The sequence below is a fragment of the Mesitornis unicolor genome, unplaced genomic scaffold (genome assembly GCF_000695765.1).
Source record: "Mesitornis unicolor isolate BGI_N332 unplaced genomic scaffold, ASM69576v1 Scaffold41646, whole genome shotgun sequence".
Classification (NCBI taxonomy): Eukaryota; Metazoa; Chordata; class Aves; order Mesitornithiformes; family Mesitornithidae; genus Mesitornis; species Mesitornis unicolor.
The window spans coordinates 1-10,667 of record NW_010189686.1 but is presented as its reverse complement, the minus strand read 5'-3'; the positions used below and the strand labels follow the sequence as shown (position 1 = coordinate 10,667).

At 38.8% G+C, this 10,667-nt stretch overlaps 1 protein-coding gene across 1 annotated transcript; it reads left to right on the top strand.

The window, feature by feature from the left end:
• Positions 1 to 966: 966 nt before the first annotated feature.
• Positions 967 to 9,796, top strand: FARSB (phenylalanyl-tRNA synthetase, beta subunit; the record flags this gene model as incomplete). Its single annotated transcript, XM_010186158.1, has 8 exons — positions 967 to 1,037; positions 2,300 to 2,361; positions 2,446 to 2,497; positions 4,003 to 4,064; positions 4,498 to 4,705; positions 5,134 to 5,214; positions 8,120 to 8,212; positions 9,616 to 9,796. Coding segments are annotated over 8 exons (810 nt in total), but the record flags the coding sequence as incomplete, so codon positions are not given.
• Positions 9,797 to 10,667: the final 871 nt, after the last annotated feature.

Here is a 10,667-nt window from a genome sequence, read left to right as displayed (position 1 = left end):
CTCCTGACATTCTGTGATTCTGTGAAAAGGTGAGGACAAAGAGATTGGATTTTGAACAATCCCATACAGTTCTAGGACTGTGTGAGTCCATGCTTCATGGTTACCAGCAATGAAATGCATTCAAGTTATGCAATTCACATCCATACGTAACAGGCAATATGAGGCAGATTTGTGTACAGCCACTCTAATTTTCTTTGTGGCTTACTAACAGAACCCCATTTTTGTAGGAAACCAAATACTGGGGGACTTGGCATCCAATTTGCAAGAGAGACACTTCAGATGATGCTCCTAAGTGTATTTTTAACCATATTTCTTCTAGATGAGAAAAAGTTACGAGTGCTTCAGGGTGCACCTCATGACTCCAAGTACAGACAAAGCAAATTCATGCCTAAAAGGAACCCATACTAGGACCTGAATCACTAATATAGACAAACCCATAGTGTATCAGCAGACAGTGTCAAGAGAGCTTGGTTCTTCACAGAAGTAGCTGTGAACAGTAGATTAATCAATCTAAATCACTTCTTAAAAACCATTTCATACATTCCTGTCCAAGGCTGCTTTCTTAGGCACATCACACAGCAAATGCAAGTGTGTTGCTAAAGGCAGGGAAGAGGAGATGCTCTGGAGGTGCAGAACGGCTGTGCAGCCAGCAGATGGCTGCTCTTCTGCCAGCGTGCTTGGCCCCTGCGTGCGGAGGCTCCCGTAGGGTTGTGTGTCTTTCAATGGAAAGTGTAACTGTCAGGAAATCTGCTTTGTCTTTTTCCTCTTTTTGATTTATAAATTGAAAAATAAAAAGAGCTGCTGTTGTGGTAAGAGTTGTGAGTGATGGTGCAGTAAGCATAGTGGCTTTTTAAGCTGCAGAAGATTACAATGATCTTTCTGAATCACAAAAGGAGTTGATATCAGTGTCATTGCAAGAAAAGCAATAACATTTTTTTAACATCTCTCTGTCTTTCTGTGTTTTAGGAGATCACACAAAAATAAGCGTAAACACCAGAAATGTGTTTATTGAGTGTACAGGCACAGATATTACAAAGGTATGTTAATCTTTCCTGCTTTTGATATGCTATAGTGTTACTGTTTTCCTTTGGGTGATATGGGTCCAGTACAAAGACGTACAATAGCCAAGCACTTTGTGGAGCAGATCTCCCATTTCAGAAGAGCAGGGTAGGTTGTGGGACTGTGCAGAATTCCTTCAACAGTTTTAGGCTTACTCTGTAGACAGTGTTGTGTTTTCATTGGATTTTGTTTTCACTGTGTCTTTATGTTGGCGCTAAGAGTTCAGTTTGTACAAGAAAGTAATGGAAGTAAATTGCGGGGAGTGTTGTTGAACACTTTTTCTAAATCTGAAAGGTTTCCAAAAGAGTAAAATTCACTGAGACTGCCTGTTTTGCTGGAATACTCTTTGTAAAAAATTATTTTGTCTTGTGCTTAAAATTTAGGATGAGGTAAGGAAGACAAAACTTTTTCTTCTTAGTTATCTTTTTCAGGCAGGGATGCTGTGCAAATAATTGTCAAATTGAAGTCTTTCCACATGCAAATTCTGTAACTCAAAGCTGAAGCGTAAAAGCCTAGCAGTTATAATTACCTGTTCTCGAATGCAGGTTGTGCATTCATTGATAGCTTCCCTAAAGTGCATGTTTTGACACTGAAGAGCAAAAACGCTTTTAACTTACCCTACTGCACAATGATATGTTCATGGCACAAATAAATGTGCATGTTGGGGAGTGGCTTCTAAGTAAACTAATAAATTTAATAATAAATAAATTAGCTTCTTGCTGCTCCTTGCCTTGATAGTAAAAATAAAAATAATGCTGTTCTGTTCAGATGAAGGCATCAAAAAACAACCCTTCTAGACTAAGAAGCTGAATCTCATTATTCTGTTCTACTAGTCTCTTAAAATATTAACTGTCACCCAAAAGATCTTCCAGAGGTGGTTAATTGATAATATATTTCTAAACGATGCATAGTCCCTACATCCTCACTTGGAACTTCTGTGAGATGACTGATGAGACTCAAGGTTGGGAAGGCTCAGTTCCAACTGGTAGTAAAGACCCTGTGTGTATCTTCAGAACAGAGTTTAGCGAAGATACACAAATGTATCAGAACCTTGAAAACCAAAGATTTCAAGTTGTTGTATTCTAGACTGCTGGGATTGTGGTTGTTAAGCTATTAAATAGAGTAGAATTAAGAGAGTGAAAGATAAGAATTTTTTCCTCTGTTATTTATTAAGATATTTTGCCTACTTCAACACAAGTAGATGACAAATTTCAATGTGATTATCATCTTTATTTTGTAGGCAAAGATTGTTCTTGATATTATAGTCACGATGTTTAGTGAATATTGTGAGAAGCCGTTCAGGTGAGTATTAATCTCCAGTCAGAGAGACATTACATTTGGGCTGTGTGTTAAAGACATTTTTACTTCTGTTTTTTTGTCTCTCAGTGTTGAAGCAGCAGAAGTAGTTTATCCGAATGGGAAGACCCACATCTATCCGGTAAGCATAGTGATATGATCTTAGCATCCTTGAAGAAAGGGTTTTATTTACACAGAGTCTGTCGTCTTTTTCTGCGGAGGCAGGATATACTGGTTCTGAGGTTCGGTGTAAAAGCTCAGCTTGGCACTATCTATATATTAGTGAGTCAGGGCCTTCTCTAGCTCCACAAAACATAACTCCAGTTCCAGCTTCCCCTTATCTAGGAAACTCATTCTGAAACTCCACTAATTTATGATAAGGCTGAAAATACAGTCTCAGTGACATAGCCTGCTACTCCAAAAAGGAAGGATAGGGTTTAAAGTTACGAGTGGTAACCACTGTTGTGGTTTAGAGTTCATGTGACACAAACTTTTTCAGGAACAAGTAAAGATTGAAATCAAAGGCCATAATCTGGGCTAAAGTCTTTAAATGAATGCAGGAAGTGGTCCTTCAGGCTTGAGCCAGTGGACAACTGCAATCAGCCTCAGCATAACTTTCTTATGAGATCTGGGAGCTTTAATGCCCTTCAGTGAAAATAACCTTGTAACACTGGATTTTTCAGTCTTTCACTTTTATAGACTCGAGCTATATAAAGGTCTAAAAGACAGGAGATTGACTTCAAGAGCATTCAGAGTCACAGGCAGACCTCTTTGCTGTCTTACCTTTTTGTTCTCTCCATAAGTATAAAGAAAGCAGTTCCTCCTGTGTTCTGAAAGTAACTGAAAACAAACAAATGTCTGGTTGACTTCATCAGATCAAATAGATCAAGCAAGTACAAACTGTTCAGAGAGAAAGAAACTTCTTTTTACTCCGAGTTTTTCTAGTGGTATTTTAGCTTTTAGCAATGTCAGCTTTTATCAAAGGAAAGACCTGGAATCCCGAGGAGATACCCAACAGAACAGAAGTGTCTGCAGTAACCAAGGTAGATTCCCTAGTTAAAGTAGAACAGAAAAACCCCTGAAGTTTTAGATGCTAAGGTTTTTAAGGATTTGTGTGTCTAGATGTTTAGAAACACCTAAATAAATACATACAAAATAACTTCCTTAAATATGATGCAAACTGCCCAAGTAAAATACCAGTAAATACGCCAATACGGAAATAGAAATTTCCTTTCCTTTCCCTCCTGAAGGTCATTTGATCTGTACTAGACTGTGAGATCTTAGGCATGACTAGTCACTCCTTTAGGGCTTTGACTTAGGCTGAACTGGTGATTAGAAACTTTCAGAAACTCTGTAACTTGCATATATCAGAATTTATCAGAAGTTTTACTCACAAGGGTTTCATGCTGCAGTCAGCCTTCTAGCTGAACCACAAACAGCTTTTGCATCGCGTACAATATTATGTTTTCAAGAATCTTGTTAGCTTAAAATATTAAGTTTAGTCTAACGTTTTGCACTTGTCTGCTGGGGATGCCATTTTAGTATCTTAGTTAGAAGATGCTAGATTACTAAGATGTCAAAATTGAATCCTCTTAGGTAGAAATGGCAGGCATTGTGTATACTGAAAAGCTTTGTATTTCTTTTTAGGAACTCACTTACCGAAAAGAGAAGGTGAAACCTGAACTCATTAACAAGAAAATAGGAATCAGGTGTGGTATTGCAAATGAAAACATAGTCTTTACTCATAACCATTAATAATGAAAAAGGTCCTAGAAAACATTAATTGTTGTATTGTTTTTAAAATGTTTACACTTTGTGATTTTTCTTTTTTTAGTTTACCAAAAGTTCAGGGTTATCTTGGGTGATTAGATCAATTCTGTAAGTCTTCTTTCCCTGTTGTGAAGGACAGTAAATGATTCTTTATGGCCTCACACAGCTGTTATGAACTAAAGAAGAATGACAGTCTCAAGAGTCAGAATCTGGGCTGGTTCTGGTGGAATGCTAGGTCTGTGTATGTACAGTCCTTAAAGCACTTGGACATTCTTCGGGATATAAGGCACTGCAGCAGAAGCATTGATTACTTTAAAAGCCAGTTGATACAGTGCAAGATCCACAAATTACTACTCTTGTGTTTTGTTTCAGTGAAACTCCATCAAGCCTTGCAAAGCTGCTGACTAGGATGTGTTTGAAGTCACACGTCATAGGGAATGGGAACAATATAGAGATTGAAATTCCTCCTACCAGAGCGGACATTATCCATGCATGTGATATCATAGAAGATGCAGCAATAGCTTATGGTTATAACAACATTCAGATGACTATTCCGAAAACGTACACCATAGCTAATCAAGTAAGATTGCCCCTTCAAGTAAACGCTCTGTCAGTAAATGACTAGTGCATGCCAGAAGGGTTTTGGGGAAAACAGAACCTAGGAATTAAATATTTTGACATGCTTTGCCTTGAGAAGTATTTACCATGGATAGGATACAAAACAGATGCCCCACTGATGTGAATAAGGCCAAGACCAGTGGTTGCTGGTACTTGAAAAAAGACAGTGTTTAAGTAGGGAGTCTGTATTAAATCTCTAATTGGGAGATTCATTTCCTCAGGCAAGCCTGAAGGCAGCTCGCTGCTGCTTTCAAAAATTTCAAGCACACAGGCGTAGGACCACCCTAGTGAATTCACCGTAATGTAGCAGGCAGAATCACCTCGGGAAAGAATAGAAAAATGGTTTTAGATGGAAGTTGCAAACTGGTTTGTTGTTTTTTTTCATTTTAGCTCCCCCTCAATAAGCTCACAGAACTTCTGCGAATGGACTTGGCAGCTGCTGGATTCACTGAAGCACTCACTTTTGCCCTGGTATATTATATTGATTGCGTATTTTTCTTAGTTGCGTGTTGGAACTGCGATGCAGCCGAAACTGCAGAGGATGGTCTGAGTATATGTTGTTGTATAAATGTACCAGTGTTATCCATTACTGTTTTGGCAGGTGATTGTTTGCTAGTGCTTTGGATTTACAGTATAATATTTTGAGAGGGTGTAGGTCAAAGAAATTGAATGAATCTCAGTGAACGTGGCATGCAGTTCTAAGTGTAGAGGTGGAAACAGCTACTGAAGTACTGGTTTTAGTTGAACTTGATAGGATGAGATTGTAGGATAGAAAGTCTCTCTCAAGACGTTGAATACCAGATGTGAAATTCACCATAGTTTGATAATCTGGAAAGCAAACAAAAAATATAGTACTTTCTGGTGGGTATCAGTACAGTTTAGAGATTACTCTATTTGTCTCTTTTTAGCATCGTCACTTGCCCATGATTCCTTGTGTTAGATACCAAGCTGATAGGTAGGTAGTCAGCAAAGAGTTTATTTTAAGAACATGTGTAAAAAAGTTACCATATACATTAAGGGGACACAAATTCCTCTGTGAATTTCACCACAGGTGGGTTTCTTTGCATGGAAGAACAAATACAGTATAGTAATCATTGTTACCGCTGGTTGCAGGCATCGTTCACTTTATTTCTTACAGCCATGCCAGTCGTTTTTTACCAAGAATTAGGACTCTGCAGCAGCGTGTGCCACTCCAGTACTGAAGAGCTGGCGTAATTTCTACTGCTGAAATTTTGCAGCGGGATTGTTTTGTTGAAATGAAATGTTCAGTAGGAAACACCGTCTTTGTCATGGCCGCTTGTTCGTACCCCTTTGCCGTAGTTGTTAACTGGATCAGAGAACCTGATCTACTATTTAAAAAAAGAAATTAAGCACACCCCCATGCCCTCCAAATGTATAGGGTAACTGTCAATACGTGGACACTGGCATAGTCAGCTACTAAACATACACCATACCTTTTAGAAAATCCTTTCTGTTGCAAGATCTGCTCAAAGCCTTTGCCTTAAAGTGCAACTGGTTCACGTTTTAGCATAGGGGGAGCTACTGTCACATATTCTATTAAAACCTCTGTGGAATTTCTCAAACTTAAAACTTACTAGATGGTCAGAAGTATACATCTTTGAAAGTATACAACCTTTTAAGAGATGGTTATCTGATCACAGATTGCTTTTTTATTACTTAAAGATTTTAAGATACAGTGATGCAGGCTCCTAAATTACTTCCACACATTTCAGAAGTTCAGGTATTGCAACCAAAGCTGCTAATCCAAGTGGATTGAGTAAAATTTTGACACCCTCAGATTTAATGGAGCTTCAGAAGCAAAATTTGCACTAATCCTAAAATCTGAAAAATATATTCCAGTTTTAAGATTTTGTTGTTAATTCGTTTAAGTAACCAGGAAAATAACTAGTATTACTTCCTGCAGTGCTGGTATTTGACAAAGATATTCAGACTACCTGTGGTAGTACCATGTTGGGGAAATATATACAACATGGTCAAGCTCTTATAGATTTTTCTTATTCATTAATAAGTATAATTACATTTTTTTCCAGCACTGAATATGTAATATGCTTAGAAGCATTGAATATATTCCATCACTGAACTGAGGATCTTTATGAACTGCAACAGCAGAACTCTGTAAGGTCACGCAGTGTATCGTGTTATCACATCTTTGTATTTCTGTGGCAGGATGAAACCCCTGGTCTGCTGTGTGAGGCCTATGAGTATGACCAATACGATTTATGCTACAACATTCTGTAGCCCAGTGTTATATGACAAACACTGCTTATGTATTTGTGCATACAATCTGTTTCTTGGTTTGAGCCCCAAATGTGTGCGTAAATGTACACAGTAACGTTGCTTTCTGTGAGGAGCTCCAGTTTAGCCAAAATGCATGTAGTTAAATCACAGTAACACACAGTAGTGTAGATACACATCTGCAAACTGTTTAACACAGTTTTCTTCTCCTAAGGTCAGCATGCATTTACGATGGTTTTTGTTGTTGTTCAATAATCCACTTTTTTGGATGGTATCATCTCCTCATTTTCCTTACCTTTGGTCTATCAACACGCTTTTCAGAGTGCTGCCAGTGCAAAGGGAACACTTCTGGGAGACTGCAGTATACTGGCAGGTCCTCAGTTACATGCCTAGTCTGCTGTTGGTTTCTTTAATACATTAATAAAGCTCTCAATTCTAGAAATCTCTAGTGTGGATCTTACCGGTAGCATCTGCTGCTGTACATGCCCAGACATCATCTGAGCCTGATAAAGTGCATGCGTATTGCTTTGCTGACCAACTTAGAAATACACCTTGAGAATAAGGGCTTTACAATCTTAAAAAAAAAATGAAAACAACAACACTGAACTAAAAGAATCCTATGCAGCTATGAAAATTGAAGGCTGGGCCATATGACCCATTTTTCATAGACTGTACTTTACTTTCTGTAAGTAGTCCCCAAGGGATTGTTTTCTTCATGAGAAAGTTCACGTACCATTCCCTTTACAAGTGCTGTTTTCAGAATAGAATACTGCACCCACTGCAAGTCAAGGGGCAGAATCTGAGCCTCTGTTTTTGAAACAGTTGACGGCAATCCATGACAGAAGCCTAGAAAAACACAAGGTTGTTTTTTTTTCTTTTTTTAAACTAACTTTATTTTGGTTAGCAATTAACATTTCTAGATAAACCAGTTTGCTTACTTAGCCTTAAGACTGAGACTTAATTTTTGATACGAGTGGTTGTTGCACATAAGAGCACGTATTATGGGGCCTCAGAGCAAGTGTTACAATGGCAGTGTTCATTCTTGATATCAGATTTCATCATTGGCTTACTGTCTGTTTTAACTACTTGACCTTGGTGGGTTTTTGTCTTTGCCTCTCAGTGTTCTCAAGAAGACATTGCAGATAAACTTGGCATGGATATCTCCGCAACAAAAGCAGTGCGCATAGCAAACCCCAAAACTGCAGAATTTCAGGTGAGATAATTCAGGTCAAATTTTGACAGCAACGTTGTCACAAATTCTGTATATAAAGAGGAAAGAAAGGAACTAACAGGAAATAGAATTTATCAACTGCAGAGATACTTTTCCTGCATTAAAAAGGGTGTGCATATTTATGTGCTAAACTTGCTAGCAGTCATTTTCTGTTACTCCTTACTGAGAAATACCTTATTTGCTGTGAAATACTATTAGCTTTTCAATACAGTAAAAGACATTGCTCTGTATGATAGCATGTGGCAAAATCGAGCTGTCTTATTACAGGAAAATCCCAGATGATGGCCTCTGCATTTGGAAAAGCCATTCAGTATAAATGCAACTACTAGACCTGGCAATCTATAAACTTCCTGGGCTCTGGATGGCAAATGTTTTTGTTTATTTTTAATTATTACCTACTATGACTCTTCTTTTTTTATTTTTTTGTTAAATCTGTACTGCTCTCAGTATTTTAATACTGCAGGATTACTCTCCGATGCACTGTGAACTTTCAGCTTAAGATGTTAACCGTGATGGGATTCTCAGGATGGCTTTTCCCCCATCCCCTGTCCTCTGCTATCAAGACAAGGACAGGATGATGCCAGGGACCCTCTTCCAGCTGTGTGTGCAGCTGGAACTCTTCTTTGGTTAGGGAAAGTTGGATGAATAGACAGAAACACTTCAATGACAAGAAGTAACCATGGCTGAGCATGTGGCAACTTTCTACCTGCAGTCAAGCAGCAGTCAGTCACTCTCGTCTCTTCCATTAGATTTTTTTGAATCAGATTCTTCCAGTTTGGAGAGAAAAAAGAAAAAGGGTGCACTTCTAAGGAAGTATCTGAGTGGAAAACACAGGGACCATGTGTGATGGGTCTGTCAGAACACTAATGTGATTGCCTCCTGCCTTGGTTCTTTGCATGCATTTTCTGGGTATTTCAGGTTGTCCACAGCTGCAATCTGAATATTTCCAGTTCTGTTACTTAGGTTCTACCTGTAACATTGATTGATATCAGGAGATAGCAAGATGATATTTCATATAGCATTTAATCTTTCCAAAATAACACTTAGTGTTTCTCTTTGTTTATAAGTGAGATTAAATTTATGGGACTGTTTTTGCGCTTCTTTCTGTATTGTTTGTTTTTCTACCCTGCACCCGCGAAGTGATACCTATTCTTAAACTCGCATATATACTCTTTCAGAAAATACATTATAAAGAGCATGCAGAGAATGTACATTTTCATGTTTAATAATCCTAAAACAAAGATGCTCAAACGTAACAGATTAGTGCAGTATTTCCTCCTGACTGCTTTTAAGCTCTTGTTACAAGTGAGCAGAACAAATACAGAACGCTAACAGCAGCTACTTTGGGAGGTGTTTCACTTGCAGCAACCATGTTTGTCCTGCAGGTGGCACGTACAACCCTTCTTCCTGGGCTGCTGAAAACGATTGCTGCCAACCGCAAGATGCCCTTGCCTCTGAAACTCTTTGAGATTTCTGACATTGTAGTAAAAGATCCTAATACAGGTAAGAGAAGGTTCCTCCGAAGTTTTGATATGGAAATACGTGTTTACATACACAATGGTAACAGTAAGTAAATCTGTATTTCATTTAAAATATAACAGTCACTACGTAGTTAGTTAGTTAGACTAACTCAGGTTAGAGATAAGGAGGAAGTTCTTTACTGAGAGGGTCGTCAGAAGCTGGAACAGGCTGCCCAGGGAGGTGGTGGAGTCCCCATCCCTGGATGTGTTTAAAGAGCGGGTAGATGAGGTACTTAGGGATATGGTTCAGGGGGTAGGCAGGAGCGGTTGGACATGATGATCTCAGAGGGCTTTTCCAACCGAGCGATTCTGTGATTCTGTGATAGTATGTTCTGGTTTTTAACTTATGTGCAAGAGTTAAGGGACTGACGTAACCGGGTAGATTTTCAAGTGGCTGGAGATGTGATTCTTAGAAGTGTAAGTGGGTACCTTGTAAATATTTTTAGGCATCAAAATATCCATTAACATCTGTCAAGAATACTGCAAGAATCCAAAGACAATGCAAGACAATTTTGCACCAAAAAAGAACCTGCTCTAAATTGCTTATGTTGATACACCCTTTTTTACTTGCTCTTAATCTATAGTGCTCCTCTGCATTCTTACCAGGGTTGTATCTCGTGAGAGAAACTCCCTGCTGGTCTTCAAGTGGCCCAAACCCTGGAAAGTAGTAAACATCAAAGGCTTGCCACTGTTACTAGGAGCTGTGTGAACGGCTGCGGCCTCACAGACGTACAGTGCTGTGCCACTGTCTCGAGCCTGTGAGTAGCAGGTTGTACTCACAGGCTGGTTCTACCCTGGAGAGCTGGAACTCAGAAGAAAACACTGGGGGCGGTATTTTCCATCCTCTTTAAACAAGGATTGCTTGTATTTGTTCTCCAAAATTATTTGGACTACGAACTGGCTCAAGGAAAGAAGCC